The sequence below is a fragment of the Bombus terrestris genome, chromosome 12, assembly GCF_910591885.1.
Source record: "Bombus terrestris chromosome 12, iyBomTerr1.2, whole genome shotgun sequence".
In the NCBI taxonomy this organism is placed as follows: Eukaryota; Metazoa; Arthropoda; class Insecta; order Hymenoptera; family Apidae; genus Bombus; species Bombus terrestris.
Window position 1 is genome coordinate 11026583 of NC_063280.1, and position 26153 is coordinate 11052735.

General features: G+C 37.6%; 1 protein-coding gene across 1 annotated transcript in view; it reads right to left on the minus strand.

Moving 5' to 3' along the window:
- The window catches only part of LOC100649307 (collagen alpha-1(IV) chain), a 55373-nt gene that overhangs the window by 23946 nt on the left and 5274 nt on the right, over positions 1–26153 (minus strand). The window contains exon 2 of the mRNA XM_003399618.4: positions 5414–5599. Coding sequence (XP_003399666.2) covers positions 5414–5599 — 186 coding nt within the window. The remainder of the gene's footprint in view (positions 1–5413; positions 5600–26153) is intronic.

Consider the following 26153-nt stretch of genomic DNA (forward strand, 5'->3'; position numbering starts at 1 on the left):
ATCGACGATGGGGTGGTACAAAGTGCGAATGTCACGAGGGGTTAATGGCACGTAGGTTCAGTATCAAAGGAGGATAGCCGCATGGCAGAGAGAGGCGTATCGTCGGTGAAACGGAGATTTCTTTATCGGCGCTTAGATACCCTACTTCGTTCAAGCGAAACAAAACAGGGGTTACACGTGCTCGTCCCAGCCTCGTCAACGTCGCCGTCTCTTTTACCGCGTGGGCGTGCACTTCTGTTTCCTTTTTTCCTACCTCGTGTATTTTCTTGTCGCCTTTTAGTTTGCTCTTTGATCAGCTTGACGATACCCACATGGACGAGCTTAGATTTTTCTAATCGTTTACCGTGTAAGAAATCTTCGTCGGTTATTAATAGATTTGGTCCAGCCTATTTTCTTTTTCATCTCTTCCAACTTTACTAAAATCTACCACAGCACGCAATACCGATTATCAAAAAGCTACGAACTTCCCAAGGAACCTACGCGATGTTACAATTTTACTTTTTCTCTCGAAATTGACTATTTCTTTTTTTATATGTGTCACTCGTCTATCAAACCGACGCGTCGCGACAACTAACGCTACGAAAAGCGCGAGGAAGCAGGAATCGAGTAATCTCGGGGCGGAACTGCAATAGGAAAGGCCCGCGTTTCTGTTAATTCGTGTCAATCCTGATAACGAGACAACGACGTAGACGACGATTTCATCGGCCGTACAAAATAGTCGTGGCACGTGGGTATGCTTGTAATATGTAATATCTGGGTAATCGTTACGTAGATAGGGATCAATGCCAAACGCGAGGAAGGCGTGATGCTGCAATTTATCATTAACGCCTACGTCCTGAACCGTCGGGCCGAATTGTTAACCCAAAGCGCAGAATTGTGCCATTCCCACCACTTCGGTGGTAATTTCGGAACGAGGTCTGCAGCTTTTGTTCGCCTCTGGCGATACCACTGCACCGAATAATTTTTCAATTGAGTTATTTTTTACAAGCTGCATCGAGTTTATTTCGATCGGTTTTGCGATCGTGTCGCTTTTACATGGGTTTTGAACGTAGGGGCAAAGCTCATGCGTGCTTTCAAAATTTCTCACGTCAGTTTTGATCTTCCGCAGTTTTGATCTTGGCGCAATTCGATATTTTCGTATTTTATTACGCGAGTTAGAGATATATTCTATTTTTTTAATTCTATCTCGCTTCTCGAACTGTTTATGGTTTAACGTCGTTTTAAAAAAGACTTTGAATGAAATTTTTTCTGCTAGTACTTTTTGCTTTTTGTAGTACAAACGAAACATCATACACATCGGTAACGATTCTTTCATATTCTTCTCAAATTTGAGAAATTTTCGGAATATGTTCTCTAAGCGGAAACGATATTTGTAACGACGCATATATGTATGAAAGATATTTTAACTGCATGATTTTTCCGTTAATAGAATTCACAATCAAGGACTGTTAATCGCGTAACATTTTTTACCGGTATAACTTTAAAGCTTACACGAAACGATGTATCGAAAAAGTCTCGATATTACACAGAAGAAAGTATATCCCTTGATTGGTAGAAATATTTTATCAACGTGCAGAAATATTCTTATTCGACGAAGCCACTCTATACGACATCGGGCGAGCAGAAATCTTCTTTCAAGTGGAGTGGTATCGCGAAATAACCACGGAGAGGAATGTTTATTTTTTCACTTGTTGCTTGGTAAAGTGTCGCGTCAGTGCGGTACCATCGAACACAGCATCCGTTCTCCAGAAAGGACCATGACGTCAGCGTGTTCTCGCGCGCGCGTTCCTTTTACGACACGTTTCGTGAGAATCTACCAGCGAGAGAAAAAGATTCTCAAAGCTGCAGTTCGTTTGAATTGAACTCGATACGCGGCTAGGAAATTAGAGAAACTGGCAACATCGTTACACGAAGGTTAACTACAAACACCAGCGACGTCGAAACAACGATCGGGTTAATCGAGTGCGTCAGCCTCGACTTTATGGTCGCCATGGCGAATGGTACCGGAAGATTTACGATCGTCAGGCAAACGATGAGCCCGATGAAATTTACATACGACCGCTCGAGATTTCTACTTTGCTCTTACGGCCAGATATTTAACGAATATTTTTGAATAAATGAAAAAATTATGCGTATCCTTCGTTTTATTGTCGCGACCAACTTTTATTGTCCAACCCACGTTTCTAGAAGTTGCGTGGAAATATATGAGATCGTTATTCCTCCTACATCTAGCTGCAAATCGATGTTTTTAGACAGTAATGACGCACGGTTATCGAATGGATATTGAATAATTCTGTGAAAAAATAACATCGTCTTATGAAGAAACATCGCGTTATTGGAAGAAATGTCATTACGATTCATTGTGAATTCATTGTCGTTGGCGGTTATTACCGTCTTGGAATTTTCTGATTTAATGATTAATCCGATATCGATCGTTGTGTCGTTCATGGGAAAGTTTATTGTCAAGTTGGAAGAACTTAACATTTCTTGTAATTTGCTATCGGTTTATTTAAATGTCTTCTTTAAGTAAAGCATTTAACTGCGTAAAATTTAATTTATCTTGTGAACGGTGAAATAATTCAATTTTACTGGAGGAAAACGTACCATTTTCGACTGGTTCCTACTTTAATGCATTTTGCTATAATTTGTAATTCTTGTAATTGTCAATTGATTTTACCTTGGTAATATAAAATGTAAGATAAGAGACAACGCTAATTATGATACTTAGTTAGATAGGATCCACTCCTAGCTTAAATTTATAACATCTACTGCGGTCAATTTTCTACGACCGAAAGTATTCTACAAATTTATATTTACGCTGTATTATTATAATTTGTTGCAAAATGAACGGTCAACCTCGAAGTGATCTTCTAAATATTCTGACACCGACGATTTAGTAGATTAGTTACCTAGAAGAATTATTATCATCATAAAGTTCAATAAAATTATCATTTGTTCCGTTTACGGCATCTTTTTAAGCCGCGTAAAAAAGGTCAGAAGCGACGAAGAAAATCGGGGATACTGGCAACGTTGCAGCGGTCGAAAAGGTCGCTCTCGATGCAGTGGTACCAGAAAGGGCCATGACGTCATCCAGATGACTCGTTTGGAGCCGCCGGCGTCCCGATGTAAAAGATGCAATCCGTATGTGTCGTAAAAAAGAGAAAAATGTGCTCGTAAAGCCTTATCTTGCCGCAAACTGATAGATGTTCATTAAGGAGTCGACTGCGCAACCGTGAAGTACCATTCTCTTAACATGGTTCCGCAATATTTCGCATCGTTCTGATAAAGGTCCTTATCACCTCGTTGCCGCATCCTCTATTCTTCTTGTGACCTGATTTTTTTATGTAACTTCGTAACTCGCATAATCATACGACATCTTTGCTTATTACGCGTATTTTGAGCATTAGCCCACTTTCAAATTTCCCATAAATCCATAAAAATCCACAGTTTAGTATATCATTTAGTATATTTAATATATTTTATTCTATCGTGTTTCTCTAAAATTTCACCAAGTTTTGAAAGATCGGAGAACCAGCGAAAAAAGTGAACTGAAAAAACAAATATCACATCAATATCAAATTCAACTATTTGCCATCGAACTTTACAAACCATACTCGATCAAATTTCATCGACTCCCACCCGAAAACTCGTTCAACCCTCGACCGCAATGATCGACAATCGTTGATTACGATGACGGGCGACATCATTGATCGTGAGACAGCGTGATTGGATACGGTTCGCAACGTACGAACTCTTCTTATTTTCTTTGTCTCGTCCCGAGTCAGCTCTTCGTCGAAGACGAATCATTTCTGTTTCTCGTCACGGTGTAATGTTCCATCATATTGTATCGGGTTCGGGTTGCGAAAGAATGGATTCGCGGTACTTCTGTGCAAGAGGATCGAGTGCGGGCGGACTTTGTGGGAGTTCCGCGGTAATTCCTTCTCGTTCTCCGCATTTGGAAACGCTCCGTTTCTGGCGGCTGACGCCATGCCGCTCTTTTTTAATCCCCCTTTTGAACGCGTACACGCGTACTCAGCAACAATTTCATCGAAAATCGAACCGAAAAAAGCGGCCCTGGTATCCTCGTTAGCTCAACAAATGGAGAGAATACGATAATCCCGCTATGCGATTTCGATTGTGTTCCTTCCGCGTATTCGGTTTATGCAGTTTTAGCAAAAGAGAAGTGGATCTAGATTTTTCATTTTTAGACGTACAGTTATGTTCGATCTTGATATTCTTCTATTTCTTTTACACGTATACGCATTATTTATTCGTGTCATTTTTAAGCGTTTAATTTTTAACTGTGATACGTTACGTATTACTAGGTTGTCCGAAAAGTTTCTTTCGTTTTATAAGGAAATAATGGATGCACAATATTTTTCGTTTTAGATTATTTTATCGAATTACGTATGATCCATTTTGTTCTATCAAGATACAGATTACAACGTTCCACGGATTATGTTTCGCGTTTGTATAAAGATGAGTCGTTGCAAAAGACGTGCCTGCAAAAGAAAGATACTTTTCGGACAATCTAATAGTATTCGTACATGAAATTTTCTTTTTAAAAATTTCGAAGATTACAATTTCAGAATACAATTATTGCGGAATTATTGGATACTTTTGAAATTATTAGCCATGCGTTGAATCGAGTTTGAAGAATTTTTTAATTAAAATATGGTAATGTAGAATTAAAGTGATCGATGTAACAAGTACCGTATTTTTAATCATGGCTGCTCATGAAGGAATAAATATTTCGCCCAATTCTGGAGGACCAATTTAGGCACTTCTCGACGGTTACGGACTGCGGAAGCAATTAAGAAGCAGCTGCGATACTACGGATTCACATAATTTCCCCGTATTTTATTTTCTGCTAATACACCCACGATGTTGAGTTTGACTCATGGTGATAAAAAAAAAAAAAAAAAAAAAAGAAAAAGATAAAACATAGAAAGATGAAAAAGACGAGGCATCTGTAGCCCTCATTAAGTATTTTACGATGTAATTGCGTCAGTTACTAAAAATTCTGCCTCTATCAAAATTGTTTAAGCAATTGTACATTTCGGTTCAACGTAATACGATACGATTTTTCTCGATTTACAATATACGCGATATAACTCAGCCCTTTAACAACCAAACTGATCGATATTATTTTTCATGGAACTTAACTTATGGGATTTGCCAACTTTTCGGTTTTCCAGCGACTCGAATATCATCAACCAGATTTATGTTTGAATTATTCACACGTTATATGAATAAGAATTGAAATAAAGATATTTTTCTTGTATATATTTTGAAATTATTGATTATGGATATATGCGGTTGAATAATTGTAAAATTGATTAATACTCATAAACCTATTTAATCATGCAATTGTCAACGTGAATAATATCCTGAGATATGACTGTCCGCTTACCCTGTAGCCCTTTTCTCCTGTACCACCATATTCTCCAGCAGCACCTTTTTCACCTTTTGGACCAGGTGGCCCATCTGGTCCGATGTCACCAGGAAGTCCTTCTGGTCCCTGAGGTCCAGTAATACCAGGGAAACCTGGTGTACCTTTTATCCCCTTGCAATCGCATTTGTATGAATCTCTGCAGATCTGTAACAACATATTACTAATTACTTTAGTTGTTGTTTAATTATTGCTAATTATTTTACATATTATTAACCGAGTAAACGATAAACCCTTGAGCAAACTTGGCTTGATATTTCAGTGTCCATTTTTTACAGAAACATCAACATACAAGGTACATTTTTGTTATTAATGGTTATTAAAATTACATCTTCCTCTGCGTCTAGATAAAATTTGGCCCCGAAAGATTTAAGTTTATGTCTCTAAAATTCCCTCACGATTTCGTCGAGACAACACCAGCTTACGGATGTTAATTTGCGAATAACATACGCCACCGCATCTCGAAGGACCGTATCTGTTTGAGTAACGTGAAAGAGGAGAAAAATGTAATCGCACGCGTTTGTTTCGGAGGATGAAAGCTGTTCTGCTTATGTCAACGAGACTTTAAGAACGACCAACGTCCAGCTTTCGAAGAAACCCCGGTACGATGTGTGTACATACATACAAGACACGTGTTCCTTTCTTCGCCATTTTTTCATCGTTCTACAACATTATCTTGGCCCGTGCACGAATAAATAATGTAATGTGCGTACGAATAATAACGTCCGCACGTGCGAGACACGGACCCATTGCAGCGGATCTTTTATATCGAAAAATGGAGCGGCCACGTTTGTGTTTCTTCGGCTATTCGCCTAGTGGTTGGTTATTCAGGTGCTCCGATGTTTGTTGGAATAGTCGAATTTAGAAATTTCGAGCGTTCACCTTACCGGCTTGTTAGAATATCCTAGTTTGTGGCTCGCAGCAACTATACGTTACTTTAAGCGTGATAAACAAGCTTCTCGCTTAAGAATTCCAAAGTTATTTTGAACTCGTGTAATCATATCTTGCGTTCTGCGTTATTTAAGCAAAGAAAAATGAGTTTCGGGGAACTTTTTATCCTTTCTTGTACTACGGTGTTCTCAGAGAATGAATTTGAACGTTTTTCTTTATTTTTAACATTCCACGATATTCGCAAAACGTGTAATATCCCAACGCGTTAAAATAATGTTCTGTACAGCGAAACTGTATTATGTCGTTGAGAGAAATACAACTTCCGTTAATTCAATCGCACTAAATCTGTTGATATATACAAAAAGAAGAGGAAAGGAAATGGTTAATTCATTACGCGATACATCAAAGCTTTTTCTCTACTTTTATTGACATTTCTGTATGGCTTCGATACTACCAGGAATCGTTCGAACAGTTTGCAAAAATATTTACGAGTTCAAATCCAGTCCACGGGCGAACTGTTTATCGAAAAAGACTGCGGGCAGTTACTTTTTTAAATAGAATCCGGTAATTCGAGCCGGATCGCTGGAATATTTTAATGACAAGGATTTATGTAACAGAAGAAAAAGTGAATCTGCACTTCAGTTACCACCCACGATCGCAAAGACTGCGCGAAATCAAGGTCACTGTTGCATTAATGCATCAGTTTAATGCCACCTACGTGATTGGTTGTGACAAGTCACCTTGTTTTTAATCATGTGTCAAGGTATCCCCGTGGCTTTGGAGTTTTGCGAGGACCGTATTTACCGCAACATGCGGTCGATGATGAACTTTCGATTATTTGATCGGTGGATCGTAAATTTCTTAATCTCGTTCTAAGAATTGATCGTTGATAATGATGTACGTAAATGGGACAGAATCGCATTTTTTTCAAGAGTTATTACGAAATAATAAGCGCGAAGGAAGAAGTTTCGAAGAAATTTGAGTCTGACTATCATAGTCTTGCGGATAAGATTAAATAGTAGTTTCCTTCGAATCTTGGAATTCCGAATTACCGAAATCCAAGAAAAGTATATCTCAAATTACATCAATATATCGGCAGAGTAAAATATTCTTTGACGATAATCTGGTACAAAATTGAATAAATGAATTTTTGGAAACAGTTAACTATTATTACACTAAGAAAAGTTAATCAGGTACATTTCTCACAGATGTCCATCAGATACATAGTAAAAATAAATATCAGCAAACGAAAATTTGTCATAACATTAAAACGAGCGATCATGCGTATCATCAACGATTCTTTCGTACATCTCTCAAGTTAAAACATCTAAGAAGTTATTCAACGATAGAAAAATACGATCGATTAAAAAATAATCGAAAAGCAACGACTAAAATTTCGATTTTACACTTTGTCTATACATTTTAAGAATGAATTACTGGTATCGGTAATTGCCAGGCAACTCCATACAAGTTTCCAGTGAAAAAAATAAACGGTATGTTTTTTAAGAAAGTAGGTGAGCTTGTACGAAATGACTCGGCACAGGGGTCCTACATAAAACGAGACCGTAACTCTTTGCGGATTTCGATCTTCGAGCTGTCTTATCTGTCGCGATGTTCATTTTTGTATGATGACCTCGTCGCGAAACGATCTTCCAAATATGTAATGCTCGCGGCGTGTCTGCTTGCTCTTAGCCATCGGCATGACGTAATATTCCAGCTTGGACAAGAGTCGCGTTCGCATGTGACATAATTTCGCGATTACGCATGAGGACGATCTATCGCGAATTACGTCCTGCCCCGTCTCACGAATTTCAACAGTGGAAAAATTCTTCGTTGAATCCATTCATTGAAATACATATAAATTTGTATCAACTTCTTTCAGTTATTTCTGTATCAATCGCGATACTTTATGGTTAAAAAATTATGTTATGTTATCTTATGTTCGAGGAAAATTTAAAGAGATCATCGCTAATACGCGTGATCTAACGTTCGAATTTCACGCGAAAGCTTTTTGCAATTATCAAATGCCGTTTTGTTCGACACAAAAATTCGAAGAGTAGCAACATTTTTCTTTTCAGGACTTTTCAAGAAAGAATCGGATAATTTGATTTTTGTTCTTATTCATTTCCTTAAATCAGTCGTCCTCGCGTCCCCAAAATTGCAAATACACAATGCAAATATGAAAATTATTACTTCGAACGAAGGAAATAATATTAGACGTTACATCGTGCAAAATAGAATTTCAGAGCTGTACAGGTAATGTTAGATGACTAGCTTCCTGTTAGACTTTAGTCAATAAAGCTAGGCGGAAGCGTTCGCTTTAGCAATTATTTTCTGAAGTACTATTCGTCTCTGTATTGATTTTTCCTTTTAACCTACATACTTAGTACCCAAAACGTAAATTTCAGTGAAATATTCTTAAACCTCCTACTACTTACTATCATTAAAGTATTTTACTTTCGAACATTTCACCCTTCGAGTTTGTATAAATTTACCTGAGAATTTTTCTTATGCCTTAAACCGATCTCAATCGATTTTTGCTTAAACATCCGCAACAAAAATAAATCGAGATATTAATCAGATTATCATTGTGCGTAAGTCGCTTGTTTAACACTTTGTATATTAGGTATAGACAGGAGAATATATTGCTCTCGTATATTCCGTCAATGGTAAAGGACGCGTTAAACGACACAACAGAACACATACTGTGTTACGCGTTTTAACTGATAATCTACAATACATGGTGAACGAAGTGCACCACTTAGGCCGAGAAGACTGTCCTTGTCGGCAAGTTTATGCGTTATGAATATGTATCCACGCCAATGGAATCGCTGTTTAAATATTGAACGCGATATCTAAGAAATTAATTGTCCTACTTCTTCCCTTAATGTCACTCTATTTCACGTTACGTGTGTCAACTTTAATACGACGTAAAGATAAAATTTGTCGTGAATTTTATACTTGTTAATCCTAATCGTTCGAGAATTTCATTTGCTCTCTTAATTGTTCACAACTCTAGATAATCTGGTTTTTAATAATTTGCGTTAGAAGTAACGATGATTTGTTGAGTATTTTCTTTTACTTGAATTTTACAATTTCTTAATCTTTCGAAATATGCTTAATCGTGATTTTAAATTGCACTATTATTGTATATTTTGATAGTTGTAAATTATTGAAATAAAGTTAGAAATTTTGTACATTCTCTGTAATATTAATTTCACGTACAAATAACTTATACTTATCTTCTTACATGATTTCTTAAGTTATGCACATTAAAACATTTCTATCCTTTCTCGGTCTACCGGCAGTAGAACTGCAGAACTAGAAGCGCATAAGTAAAAAGGTGATAAAGTATCTTTGAGATGTCTTCTGTATTTCGGAACTTTTGAAATGACGGCGTTAACATAATCGCGAAGAGCATGTTCCAGCATATGCCACCAGTTCCCAGTTTTCACTGAATAGCGGACGTTTACGAGATCCGTTGGTCCAAATATTTATATTATACCGTTTAGGTTCCTGGATCTATGATGTCACATTTACCATAAAACCTTCTAAACAGTTCCTTTTTTCTTGGATCGTCGCTTTACTAACTAAATCGTTCCAAGTTTTCCGCATCTTATAACATATCATTCTTATATGAGCAAAGTAACAGACTTCGTAATTCTGTGACTTTTCATGCTAGCGTGGAATAAAGGAAACGAAAGGAGATAATTTCAAAATTTCACGACTTTTTACACAAAATAAGAAAAACACTAAGAATAAGATCAGTTTCTCCTTCCTCGTATATGGGAAATATAAAATTTTCCTATGGCAGATATTTTATGAACCATCGTAGATGATCAAAAATAAAGTATGCCAATAATAACTCTAATAATTAGCCAATTCTTTTAGAATGATACATCTTGTCGCGTTAATAGGATAGAAACGCGAATTCATTAGATCGCTTCAATTTCACCTTAATCCAATCGGTCGATTACTGCGATATCTCGTTTCAGTGGCACGAAATTTTAAGCACTGATCCTTTTCCGATCGAAATACGAAGATAATTGAATTTGAATTTTCTCCGTTCTCAGAATACGGTACACGATCGACAAAATTTTTCAATTATCTCTCTCCGTCGTATTTGCTCCTTCTATCCGGCTGATTTTTAAACCGTTCGTCGCGTGTTTCTATTTTAAAGACGGCAACGCTCGACTTTGCCCGTTTATCGAACGGAAAGAGAAGCCTCTCTCGAGCAAATTACACCCGGCGGGTTTAACGCGCCACTTTAATTTTCCCCCATCCCTTCGTCGTTCTGTGAACAGGGCACCACCCAACTGATTACGATTGCGATGCCGGACATTCGACCGATAAATGCACGCCAACAATGGCCGGTGTACGGCGACGTGGAATTAACGTATTGTTAAACAAGTTCTACTCGGGCAGGTAACGCGCGTATTCATGGCGAGATCGCGGTACAGCTCTTATCGAACATACGGCGTTATGCCATGGGGTTCATGTTCCATAGAGAACGCACGATCCCGTATCCGGCGATACAATGAATTCGATACTTGGAATTTTCCTGCGATTCAATTGCAGGGGATTTCTGCAGTCTCGAAGAGAAGGAATCGTTTCAAGCTTATTTTTCCAGTCGTTAAGTATTCTAATTGTTATCTTGCTAGTTGCGTGGTAAACGGATTATTTATATAAAGTTCGAGGATAATATTAGGTTATATCGTTTGCTCATTTTTAGCGATTTTATCTGGGAGATATTTCAAAATATTTTTGATTTTGAAATACTCGGAGCAAAATCGTGAATGTGAAACATTCGGAGCAAAATGTTTCACTTCGATGCGAGTATACACGGGAATTTCGGTATTCCTACCGTTGTGAATATTTTCACTGATCCGACCGATCTGTGCGTTTATGATCACCGCGATTCGCGTAAAGTAAAGAGACGTGGCTCGACTTACGCAAACGAGTCTATCGGGGAATCACCCTTTGCGTTGTAAGCAGGAAATCTGAGAGACGATAAAGCTATTCGCGGGTAATCGTTGTTGGCTAGGGCTAGGGAGGGCTCGATTCGTTGCGCGTTGCCTCCGGTGAAAAGCAACGTGACGCTTAGTTAGGCGTTTCACCGCGATAACGATAACCAACATTGCTTCTCGTCGACAATAATCCAACTTGACTGTGTTCCGTGCTGGATATACGAGTACATATCTGCTATTGTGGTCGGTCGATATGCGCTCTTACTGGTTTATTCTTTAATTGCAAACACTACGGTATTTATAGGTTAATGAACGTTTGGAACGAGTTTTGGATTATTCAAGAGGGGTATTAAAAAGTGGTGCTGAAATTTCTTGATAACGTAGCTTCCGGCATTTCGCAGATAAGAGATTTTGCGAACGGTGCGTGTAAAACGTATCGCAAGCGATACAGATATCGGTTGAACATCATATCGGTAACACGGCTGGGCCAATGATAAATTATTAAATACTTTCCCTTTGAACCAGAATTTCGTAAAGATATGTCAAACGATGACTGATTATATCCGTGAACATATTTTATAAAAAGAATAATTCATACTTCAGACAGTCACGTAACGCGAATGATACGCCGAGTTAAACTTTCCAGTACTCCTTTAAGGAGTGGTACAAAAAAAATATGAGGAACCTTTATACGCACGATTAATTGCGATACCGCGAGGCAGACGTCGTCCCCTGTTGCTTTATGCAATCCGATTTTCAGTGCAGATTGGCCCGAACCGGTCCAATTCGTTCTGAGACCGGTATCGGTGTAGCGCCGAACTCGTCGAACTTTCCCAGCGAAATTATCAACATTAACCCATTTATAGCCATGACTACGCGAACAAAATTTTTATCGATGATTAAATATATTAAATCGATATAAACGACGTCGGTGCTTTTTGTAACTTTCTGTCAGCAAAATCAATCAGGTGATTTTACTTCGATGATTAAATCGTAAAAATTCATGAAATCCCTGCGATGGTATAACGAAAAGGAAAGGACGGCCAGAAGTTTCTTCTGAAACCTATACGATTCGAGAGTCGGGAACGCTAAAGGCTAATGTGGCGCATAACAAAAATTCTTCCCTGTTCCGCGAACCCTCCCGTTCTTCTAGCATCTCTAACTGGCCGAGGCTTCCACGCGAGCAAAAGGACGAATCAAACAGGCAGACAAAGAGAAAAGATGGGAATTAGCATCCAGGGGATCCCAGAGATCCTTCTAACGACGAAACGTCGTGTACGATGCTCGTTTGAAAAGTTTCTAAGAATTGAATTTGTCTTTCTTCAAGCCGGCACAATTTGCAAAATAGTAATCTTCGTACAAAATGGTTTTCGCCTGTTTAAAACTCTTCTATCCTAGAAACTCGACGAGGCAGAAGCTTCGTAATTCGAAGATTTTTATCCTTCCCTTGAGTTTGAGTCACGCCATGGCTTCGACTCTGCATACATTGTCATTTCAAGGTATTCGTTGGAACGTTAGTTGGTGAAAAAACGCATCCACTCTAACCATAGTCTAACTGATGCAGCATGCGAAGTAGTCCGCCATCGTTTGTTCGCCGTGCACGCAGCGAGATACCGACGAGAGAAGCGAGCAGGTAGGGGGTGAAACAAGCTCGAACAGCAGAAGAAGAGAGGGCGAAGAGGAGGCACACGGTGTACGGAATCTGCATAATGTGCAGTAATATTAAGCGTCCTCAGCTCTTGGCCGGATGACGCTGGCCGAGCGAAATCGTGGCCAGACACACTGTCGATACGTATATACGTATAGGGATGTGTTGTACCGCTTGACTCATTTCTCCGTCTCTTTTTCTCTGGCTACGAGATTCTCGTCAGTGTTCGTTCTCAGCGTCCTTTTCTTCGGCTACCTCGCCGTTTCGTTCTCTTTTTATTTCTGTTGCATCGATCTCCGACCGGCATCTTTTGCCACGTCGCGTTCTCTCCTGCTGTCGCGTTTCGTTTCCAGACGAATCGAGGAGTCATCGTCCAAAGGTAAAGGACGATACTTAGAAAATAACGCGTAAAAAAGTCGATCTGTTACCGACCTCTCTCTCGTATCGCGATTGAATTTCATGCTTACAATAGCGTATAATTTTAACGAGATCTATCTTAATTATAAAATTACGGATAAATCGAACTGCAATGGTTTTATTCCTTATAATCATAAACCTACCTACGATAGAATATTATTGCGCGGTTCAAATTTCTAAAGTCTACGTGCGATAATGAAACTGATTTACTTAATCAGTCAAACCTATAGAACTACTTCGTTACTCGACAAGTAAAGACTAACATTATGTTACACTTTAACCAGAATTTTTCTAAAAGGACTAACAAAAATATATTATCGCTATGTCTTCGAGTTGGTAATTTACCGTTATAGCCTGGCGATTCCACAAAAAGACGATAAGTGGTGATTCCAATTATTAATTTGCAATTAACTCGTGCACTTTCGCAAAATTCACATATTGCCATTACGACCAATCGATTCGATCGATTCAATCAGTGTTCGAATATCTTTTAAGCAGTGGGTAATGTACATACACCGTTTGGTCGATTACATAAGCATCAGCGGCATGGCATCGTGAATTTATCCTCTTGTTCTTCCTTTTTACTTTCTTCGTCGCGTTCATTTCGAAGTTCTTCTGATTTTTCTTCTCTTTTTTAGAGGCTCTTTTTTCTCTTGCGCGCTCCTTTTTTAATTCCTGTAGTACCGCGAGGCGGTATATGCCGCCTCGAACTCATTTTTTTAATTCTGCCTGGATCATCCTCGTTACGCGCGTGTTAACTTCTCTTTTCTTTCGCATGCTCGGTTACAACGACCTTCCCCTCTTGCATCTTGCGCGCATGGACCGACCATTACTTCTTCCTCCTTTTCGTTTCGTTTTTCTTTCGCCTTTCGCTCCGTGAAATTTCGTTTTTGATTCTCGCTGTCCTCCTCTCTATCTATCCTTTTGACGTACACAACCGTGATTCATCATGATTTCGCTTTATTGAAAACGAACAAGAACTGCTTGAGAACGTTTGGCAGGGATGCTTAATGAAAGATATCGAGAACTACGAGGCATTGTAGCGTGGAATACGTTTTTAATGGATATTGATGGCTCGAGCCGCTTCTTGTACAAATCTGGGTAATTATTTGCAACATGCTTGAACGAATAATGCGGCAACTTTAAAGATTTTAAGATAAGAAAAATTAATGGTATTAAAAATTTTGGTTTTTTAAAATATGATAAGTCCTGTTTAATATATTTTTTAATACGCGTACAATGTACTTTCGTTTCCAGTAGTTTAAACAGTCGTTTTTATTCTTGTCAACAAAATATTATTCGCCTGAGAAATTGTTTTGCGACCACCACGTATAATGAGCGATTTAATAAATTTCCTAAACATTATTCAAATATTACAGAATATATTATAAGCGAGTAATTTTAGTTACATAATTCTAGCCAGAATATTCCTGAATACATACCAAAGCATTGAATTTCGAGCTGTGTCGCTGAAGAAGCTGCTGAAAAAGGAAATTTGTTGAAAATTCCTCCTCGAAAGCTGCTAATCGTGCTTGGTTTACTTCGTGTATTGAAAATGAAAAAAATATTCACGATGGAACGTACAGTCTCGTAAGAAGCAGAGAAAATAAAATCATGAGAAATATCGCTACGAACGATTGATTTGTGTCAAGTAATTTTCGAAGAGGCAGCCGCACTTTCTTCAGCATGCACTCGAGCGTCGAGTTCCGACCTCTGTGCGGTCGCTTCTTTGTATGAAAAAGGAAATTTACTAAAAATCCGTGGCCAAGAAGTGCGTACGATACGGAGCTTCGTAAGTGGATAAGCATCGAGGGAACAACTAACACGACACGCCGCCGTCGTTATGCAAACTCACCGCATGTCCAGGACAACGGGAATTACCCTTTAAATTCTTTTCCTGTGTCCTCTTTTCCCTACCTCCTCTTCCTTTTCTTTCTCATCTCTCTTTTTTCATTTTTAAGAACTGCTCTATAACGTCTTTCGCTCCCTTTCTTGCGACTTGTTTTCTTCGGTCTAAAACGAAGCATCGGCCGCGTAAAGAAATTGATCAGCGGACTTGCATAAAATATCGGAACCCGTTTCGCATTCCTTTGTTTCTCCTTTCCTTTCTCCACCGTTTTTTCTAATCCCGCGCCTTTTGATTCCACCCTCCGACAGCCGCTTCTTTCCATTTTCTACCGATTCTTGGTTTCTTCTCAGTTCGATACCGTTAAGACGTTGCCAATGGTTAAATTGTGGTGAATCGTTTGACGACGGGTTAATTACTTTTTTTTAATTACACACACACACATATATGTATGTATTTCTATAATAACGGGTTTTACGTAGCTGTTTTTAAAATCAATATCGTAATCGCACTCAATCTTTATCTATGACGCAGCTGTTTAAATTTTTAAGTCGACATTTATATTTTATGGAACAATTAAACAGAGAATCATGTTTTTCTTTTAATTTAAATAGGATTTCATAGGAAACTTTGATTCGCGCCTTGCGCGTATTTCTCTTCGTCGTCACATGTCCTCGTAAATGGAATGATCTTATGTTTACTAATTTCAGAGTTGTACTGCTGAATTGAAGAATATTTGCATCTTGAAGCTAATTTCCGCATGCTTTGGGTATTAATTTTCATTAACCGAGTTTCGAGCACGTACGATGGGAGCGACAACGCGGCAACAAAGTCATAATTCAAAGTTGCGGTATTGCTATAATTATATAGATAATGCGTTTAGAGTTCCCGAACAATTAGCGAAAGAGTAGTTTGCAATTTCTTCGAGTTTATAAACGTTCTACTTCGTAGAGGAGAAGAGAATTTTGATCGGAGGAGACGAGGTTCCCTTTTATCTCTTAATTCAAACTTTAAAATCGTTCATGTAAATTAAATAGTAACAATGATTCGATACAACGTATGCTAGATTTCGAAAAATCTTCCGGAGTACAGAGTCGGTCGATTGGAATAAGACGTTGTTTCTTTGGTAACTTCATCGAAGTTATCAGCCGATTAAAATCGCAAGTTCGTTACTATAAAAAGTACCACTCGATTAAATCTCGATAAATCCGCCAGACAATAGAGTCAATCGATCGTGGCATAACGTAGGACGTAGGATATTAGAAAGCAAAGAGAGGAAGAGTTAAAACCCCATAAATGGCTTTATTCAAATCCCTAATAGGTTGGAAAAGGTCGGCTCTCCCCAACACTTGTTCCACAGGGGCCGGTGTATCGCTATAAACGAGCCGAGTGTCTGACTCGTCTGAACCTGAACGCCATGTCTGCCGGCAGAAATGCTGACCCCCATAAAAGAATCCACGTGTGCGTACGACACATGTGAATCGCCGCCTCCTTCACCTATCGGTACGTGTTCGTGTACGAAGCCGAATCGACCGGTAATCGTGCGGTAAATACGAGCTCCGGGCGTCGATCTCACTATCGATACGCTCGAACGTTATTATTTAGCATCGCGTTCAACATTTTTTTTATTTTTCCCTTTACCATTTTTTCCTTTTATTTCGTTTGCCTTTTATCGCGAGAAGGAAGTAATTACGTAAAAATCGCGGCAACCCTTTAATCTTTCGTGTCCTTCTTCCAGCTACATGTACGCGCGAGCTTTTTTGTTTTGCAGCAATATTTCATGTTTTATATAGATTTGTATATGTAGCAACGTGTTCGTTTCGCAAGTTTGTTGAGTAATGGCGATTACATAAGCACCTTTCCATTGCAGTTTGAAAACTCAATGAGATCGGCACGTGTAAAGGTTCGTAGAAAAATTGAGAAATTAACGAAGTTATATGGGAGTGATTTAAAACGTTTCAAGTAGACATTACAACTGTTTAAGTTGTCGAAAACAATTTACACCGGTTGTCTTATAAAACCCTTTTACACGATATATCGAAGAAAATATACGAGTACCGTCATGATATGAGGCGTTTTGTGCCAGCTTGTTAGCTTATTTTTACTTATAATAATATATTCTTATATTTTAGCGTAATGTGTGCTTCGAAAATTTCAGGTATTACGTGAGTTACGTGTTCAAAAATATAACATTATGTTATTAGGCGTATGATACCTTCCTTGGTTCTTGTTGATGTTTAATTATCTTTTGTTGAATTATTCATAAGTAACGTGTAAATGAACTTTGACATAACGTAATAACAGATTAATATTCGCCGTTAAAAGTTACTTTGAAAAATGGTCACTTCAACTAAAATTACATAGCGAAAACTTCATGTATTATTATCTAATCTATCACGTACATGCATTCGCTTTAAATGCACAGAATTGAAACTTTTATACTACATGTGTACAAATTACGCTATTCTTATAGCGATGACATTGCCATTTTTAGCTCATTATGCGAAAGAATAAAAAAAATGTGACCGATAATCGATGATACACGATAAAACATCTCAGATATGAATCACCAAGTATTGTAAAATAGTGTCAATTTACGATTTACGATAGTTGAAGTTGACAGACACGATATGCTAATAGAAACGATGATGTATCTAATGTAGAAAAGTTTTTTTATGCTTTGTTTACTCATCCTAAAACATTATTAAACGCAGAAATATGTATCTTTTCCACTATTAAAAACAAATAATTTTTATTTAGAATATAAAAAGACGAAACACGCGGAACGTCACAGTATATAAACAATGTAAAAGTCGATATTAAAATGATTATCAGCGATAATTAAAACACAAGAGCGTGTTATTTCACAATTAATTAGTAAATTAATTTATTTCATGTAATAAAGATATTTGCTGATCGATATAAATTTGAATATTGGAAATTAAATTGGAAATTCATGTATTACTTTTCATCGTAAATATGCATCGGAGTACGTATACTTTTAATGATGTTCATAAAAATTGAATTTTTCAACATTTACAAAATTTTCTCATACTACAATTCAGCGTTACAAATCTGAAATTAACGACAGATCTTCCCGAAGATGCTTCGTATAATATGTCATACTGCATCTTTTGTTCCTTGAAGTACTTATTGTTAGCATTGAACTCCCGTGTAATCTTAAACGTTTTGATGCGCTTCTAATCAGTTGTGGTGCGTTATGCGTTTGTAGCACAAGGGTCGAATGTCAAGTTTATGTCTTGCGTTTGTAGCGACTCTGACCGTGTAAGAACAACATTGGCGCCAATTGTAGCGTCTTCGCCTTGCGAGTCTTTTTCTAACATTCGATTCACGGAACACAAGTATTCATTGTATTACTCAATTTCCTGCATTCTTTCATTACTGTCATTGACACAACGCCCCATTCTTGATTGCTCTTTGTCGGCATTGGTTGCCTCCGACTATCGATTTAAGACTATAAATGATCGTCAGCAAGTCTATTTTATAGCATTTGAATGAAACGAAATTACTTGGTCAAGAATAACTTGAAATTGATGGTTTATTCGTTGTTATCTTGTATTTAAACTAATCGCGAATTAAGCGTCGAGAAAGGAGGATGATCGAAAGTATGAAAATTTATTTCGATGCTTGTGATATTTCAAGCCACGTAAAATCATTCCTTTGTAATCGAGAGTTGATGATTAATATTTTCAGGGACGTATATATTAAGGCTACGAAGAGATAATTATTTGTTATTTTCCTGAGAAAAATTATGTATTTATATGCCCGTAACCATTGAGTAATAGTTAAAATTAACATACTTGCATAACATTGATCGCATGTCTCGAATTAAAGAAAAATTGAACTTACACATATGCATACGTTAAGATCCCCCAAGAGGTTAAGAATTTAATTGGATTTTACGATACGATAAATTGAGACTTGTGATTAAATTGCGTGTAATAATTACGTAACGTTGCACGAGAAATTTAGATTTTCGAATAATTTAACGTTTCAGCTACTTCGATATTTTAGTATTTGTTGAATCTCTTAGCGTAGTGCCAAAAATTCAGCTTTTACGGCCTGAGATCTTTGAACGTAATTAATGAAAAAGTTGTACGTAATGGGTCTTGTCCGAGTAGAGAATAAAAGCTGGAAGATCGCGTGTCGAGGTGAAAACGGAAGTTCCAAGCGATAACGTGTTACTTAACGCGTCAGCAAGTGATTAAGGTCAATAATTCAATGTAGCCTTAAGAGATATACAAGCTACATGCTCGTGGCTTTTCGCACAAACTTGGTCAAGTGTTTTCTTATCATTTTTTTCATAAATGGTTATACAACAAAATATTTAGAATACAAACAAAATTTAATATCGTTCCGGTTTTATCGTATCGTTCTGTTTTACACACGTTAAGACCTTGGTAATAGAAAAACCGGAGGCGCCCTATATTGTGCAACATAAACCTAATCTGGATGTATCAATATACATACTTTTATGTATCTTTTCTCTGTCTCTGTCTTTGGCGCTCTCTCTCTCTCTCTCTCTCTCTCTCTTTCAAATAAGCAAATAACAAGAAGGAAGACAAGCCTTAAGGAACACTTGAAACATCTTGTATCGTTCGATATAAATCTAATCATCGCTTCTCACTGTTTATTATTTCATGTAATAAAGATATTTGCCATTATATAGATTATTGTCACTTTTTCTTTTCTCTTTCAAAGAGAACAAGATAAGAAGGACAAAAATCAGAGAAACATAGAAAGAATCTGCAAGTATAACATCGTGTAACTTACTCGACAGCCTCCGCTATTCAATTTCTCCAAATCGATACACACCTCCTTTAAACGTAAAAAGTCACGATTGTAAAATTCGCTGAACATGCACGGATCGTCGTATAATAGTGTCACAGCGATAGCATATTAACCAAGGAAACAACACGCGAGTTTTTGTCGCGTCTCAGCTCCATAATTTCGTGTGCAGTGTAATGCGAGAGCAGCGAGAATCATGGCTTCCCTACTGTCTTTTATTTATCGGCGACATGTGAGCGGGAAAAAATATCCAGGTTATATACATACATCGAGAGCGCATCTCGGCTGGATACGCGCGGAAATAGAAACGGATATGCGGTCGGTACGCGCCCTATTTTTGGGGATCGATCCAATGAAAGCAGCCTACCGAACACCGATCGTTGGATCCCTTTTGTCACGCGCCTAATCGGTCGCCGCTTCCTACCACGTTTCCAGCTTATTTTTCGTTTGAGCGCGTCTAACGAAAAGCGCTGTCGATGTTTGTCATGCCTGTCAGCCGAACGTATTGGTCGACTTGTACGATTTCGATGGGTGTGCTTGCTGCAGCTTGGTTTTTGCGCTTTTTCACCATAATCGCGTAGGATTTCGAACATTCCGTTTTCTTTGTACGGTACTAGAATTCCATTTATCTAAATCGTTATTTCATTCACTGGAAGATAAATCATTCGTGTAAATGAAATTCATATGACGAAAGTTTATCGATTGTCCTTACTATTTATGATTTTTCATGCATGCGGGGAGATCTGTATTTCTGTTGCAGGCTGATAATTATCGACGTAATAGAATCAGAAAGTATTTGAGAGATAATCGTGAAAACATTTATTCAAAGACAAAGAAAAGAGAAATACTATTTAATTTGGTAGCTGAATGACAAATTAGTTTATAGCTAAATAATAATAATTTTCATTGAAAGTTAGTTTCAATTGTACATCATGTTCTGTAGTCTTCGTATAATATTATTCGATCAAAAGCGAAGTTTAATTTAAATTAAAACAACGTGAACTCGAATCGAGCGATCAGACCTTTTCATCTGAAAATCTATCGAGAACGGCTCTTTTAACGTGGATTAATCAACCGCTTCGCGATTTTTACCGAGAAAGACTCGTCGCTGTATACGTAGGCTCGTTTGGACTCGACTGGCAACCAGCCTCGTTGTTCTATTTTCTCCGGTCGAAACAACGCCTTAAAATTCCAACGATCGCAACGGGAACGTGATACGAAAATCGTATGTATAGAGTTACGATTCCTCCACGACCATGCGATCCTACGCGAGAAAGAGAGAAGACGAAATGGTATTCGAGAGACCCCTTGAACTCCGGAGTTTCTTCAGATAATGTGTATCGAGGTTACCACGTTTCGTAAGAGATAGATTGCGTCCACCCTTAAACGTCCCACATAGATTAAACGACGTTCTGGTAACGCTCGTGACACCGTTACTCGCGCCTGATGTAATTTACCAATCTGATAAATGCCTCCATTCGTGTCCGATTCGCGAAATCCGCCAAATTCGATGCTGCCTGCGGCACAGTTTATTTCGAATAATTAAATCGAAGCCCATGAGATAAACGCGTCTGGAAAATACGACAGATCTATCCGCCACACTTAATACAATTATGAAATTAACGCCGCATCGTTAAACGTATTCAAACTTCGCTGCAATCCATAGAAAACGATCAATACCTGTTTTTCAATCCATTCGACGTCAATCTCTATCTATCACCATTACTTTCGCGCAAACTATCGCGAAAGGAAGTTCATCGATCGACCACATTCGACGACTGGCAATACCATCGAATCTCGGCAAACGTCGCGTCGGGTAGTTTCATCGATTTCATCCCTCGAAATTATTGGCGTTGTGGCATCGTCGCTATTATTAGCCTTTCTCGGTATCGTCGATTTCCATGAAACGCCACACCATATTCGATTTACGATGCTCGCGTTCACGATGATCTCAGCCTACCAACGGCTCGTGGCGATAAACTCGCAACACGGTTCATTAATTTTGGTGCTCTTTTTTTCATCTTTCTTTTTTGTTGGTTTACCGAGAAACACACAGACGGGCGAATGGTGCAAGGGTTGGCGGGCTGAGAGGGCTCCTACGCTCGCAAGGAATACCGCGGGTTATCGCGATATAGCCATAAACAGACCGCTTATTCTCTTTTGATGAGTTTCTAGTTACGTTATCTCCGATTGTCACGCTGAACTGTTTCATTCACGTTTATAATAAATAATTTTCCGCCGGATGCTACTGATAGCTTAGGAGAATTGGTATCGTGGACCCTGCGTGGTTCGTGATCTGACTTTGATGATACTCGTAGAAATATACCGTACAGTAGAACTTCTTTATCTGAACTCTATTCGTTGAAACTTTTGATTAGTGTCCGATTTATTAAAATCATGCTGATTCAGTTAACTTATCTGAATGTGAACCGTTACTCTTTGGAATGATCATGTAGAGGATCGATCGAATTCTATTTATGTAGACTATACCAAGGCTTTCCAATTTCCAAACTTTCATGGACCCACTTTCGAGACAGACAAATTTTCGCGATATATATATTTTTTTTATAGAAAACTATTTTATAGAAGTTATTGTAAATAAATGATTTTGTTAAAAGAAATATATATACATGTTACGAATCCGTTGATCGTTCGTCAAATATGTTAAATATGATAAAAAATATATTCTCCGTTTATGTAATTGTTGCTAAAATTTTCGATGAATTTGTAAATTTCTGAAAATTTGTCATTTTTATTCGTTGAAATTAAATGATATTTTTCCAGAAAGCTGAATGGTTTATTATCGGGTAAACAAGCAAAAGATTATCACTTGTGGTGTGACGCGAGCGATATCACTGGAAATGGCCTCGAATAAGTAACAATTAAGTAACTAAAGATATGAGGTAACGGTAAAAACGAGGCATTTGTTAATAAATAATTTTAGACCGTGATGTCACGCGTAGCAGCCTTCACGCATTGAAACTAATATCGTGCAGCGCTTTAATGGTCAACTGACAATTGCCGATCCGTCTCGCGGCATAAACCACATCAATCACGGCTCGTAACTATTTTAGATAAACGATATACTATAAACAACGCTTGATCGAGCTCCAGCTCAGATACCTGATTAAATAATACAAATAGTTAAACATAGGCTGATATTAAGCATTACATAACGATAAATTTGCCTTAAATTTGGTATCAATCAATTTTCAATATTATTAGATAGAGCTTCAGGAATCAATTAAATCTCGATTAAATTGAGATGCTTGACGTTTTGATCAGCGATTGATGATTAACGATCAATATCTATAATTACCGACTGACTAATCCGCTAAGCCACTGAACGATCGAATCGCTGGTGAACTTTCTGCGCTTCATTTCATCGATCAATTAAACCAAACACGATTTTTTGCAATTAATTTTTTTTTCAATCGGAGAAATTAATCGATCGATTAACTTTTTACTCGTCCAATGTCAAACGCTGTATCTTTATTAACAATTGCATACTTTGATGTACTTCAATACATCGAAAAATTCTAAATCTAATTCTAATAACGTTAATTTCAATTCTAATAATCGCAACGTATATCGGGAACGTTCGCGTATAAATTAAAAAGCAATCTGACGCGAATAAATATTTTCCGTAGCGAAATTATACTGGATGCAATCGGTACATTTGCAACGAATGAGATCAGATCGTGATGTCACTGGCAGGCGTTGCTTCTTTCTAAATAACTGACACATGAATTAGCGATGACGGTCCAGTGACGTGCAACCTGATTAACGTTGTGTCGCGCGCTACTCGATTCCATTACGTGTAACCGCACTTTTCTCAAATTTGTAATATGCTAACCCGACATACCGTAAATAGATGTATCGTATTGTGCGGTGACTGAATAAATATTTGTATGACGTCACGCTTTGAAATTGCTTATTACACGCGCGATCGATCGATCACCACCAATTACATCCTTTATCTTTCGTCATGCGTTAACTTCGATTCTAGAGAATATCTCCGTTTCGTGATTACAATCTTTTACACACAAATTTCACGTAATTTTGTCATTTATTAACGATTAGTAATCGTTATTACAATTTTATTCCAACGAAGTTATCGTAACAATCGATATTACGGTATTGATAACCGACGATTAGGCTTTGCTCGTGACGTATAGAGACTGCTATAATTATTCGACAAGTGCCAGCGTCGTGATTAATCTCGAGCGTAATGAATTTGCATCATTCCATCTTCTCGCTAGAACTGTTTGCGTGCCTACTGTACAATGAAAAGAATTAGCCGGCACGAAATATAAACATAACGGGGTTAATGGTGGTCAATGACGTATTTTCATACAACAGTTCTAGAAGGTGATGTCATTCGCGTAACGCGTTTTATTGTGACCGACACTGTTAATGTATTCGCAGGTTCTATTATTAAGAGGTTTCCACGTTGTGAAGGACATTGTCATTATCGCAGATGTAATTTAGGAAGCGAATTCGAAGGATGTTCGACCAAACTTTCTACCAATAACAACGATTACGATTTTTTATTAAGAAGATGAAACGTAATTTACTCGTTTAAGTCAATGAATGAAATTAAAAACTATTTGTTGTATCACTGAAACCTTAAATGTACGGTTCTTCGTATAAATTGTTATTCCTTTTAGATATAGCGAATTATCCGAACATTTTCTGTTAGTTCAATGAATAAATTTCTATAAACCACCTTGATAAAAACTATGCAAATGTGGCTATTCGGCCGGTCCTTGTATATTTCAATTGTGCAAGAGAACTCTAACCGTACGAACAGTAGATTCGTTTTTGGAAAAAGAGGACGAGGAAACTAGCTTTGACGTCGAATAGAATGATATTTCTAAGTTTGTAGACGGTGAAAGTATCACGTTCCTCGTAACTAAAGCATCGTTGGACAGGACACCTCTTCCCTATTTTTATTCGACTTCCCTCTCGTTCACGTGGGTGGGACAAGCTTACGTATTTAGCGCCGTGAAATGCAGGTGAGAGTATAATTCAGAAAAACCGTGGCAGGAAAGTGTTTCTGACAAGGGAACGTAAATATTCTAGGAAGATCGCCTGCGTGGATTCAGCTCACGCGTAGAATATAGCTCAATCATCGATATAAATTTCACGTGTCGAAATTTCTCTTTATAACTGTTTTGGTCGACACCATGTGTTGTGTTTCTCAGCGAATAACGTGGTCCTGGATAAAATTCGGTCTCTATGAGTTATTATTATTCGTCGGTCAAATTAATCGAGAGCGGTATAATATCGGTTAAAAAGTAAACTCTAATTTTACTTTTATTGCCAATAGAAACGATAAACAAATTTATTTATCAAGTTTTAGTCAAATATAATATTGAATTTTAGAAGAAATAGCTTTGATATTTTCAAAATATCTCTGTTCGGAGATAATAATCATTTGCACTCTCAGCGAAGAATTATAACTTAGAGGAAAAATATTTTATATATCTTTTACTTAGCCATTTTATCTATTCTTATAAAACTTTTATAAAATTAGATATCAAACGATTGTTAACGCACGTATCCCTGTTATTAAGGTACATACATAATTAATAACTGCAGTTACGAAAGAACCAGGATACGCTATTAAAATTTCTAAGTAAAAAACGACATGATAAATTTTTTTAACTTAATTAAGATGAATCAGCAGGTTTGTCCTGTGTATGTGAATGCAATGGTATGCAAATTTTTATCTTGTCATGAACAGGGTTGCTCTACGCGACGAGGAAGACCAAATGAGTTGCGCATCCTCGCGTGGCGATTGTCTCCACGCGACAACAACAGGAAAAGTTTATCGTTATCAGAGGCAGACTCTTCCTACGGAGCAACAGAAATACAGATATCGTGGACGAAGTTGTAAATTATTTCATAATATTGCTCGCCTAAAGGAAATGACCGTTTTCTGTTCAATATATTGTTCGATATGTTCAATATATATTCGCGTATGAGCTTCCGGTTTGCTTCGAAATTTCAATTATTTTTATATGAAAAATTAACGAAATAATCAAGACCGGATATGTAATTTATAAAAGCAATTGGTTAATTTTCGATATAATTTGGAACAGGTCGATCATCCGTAGA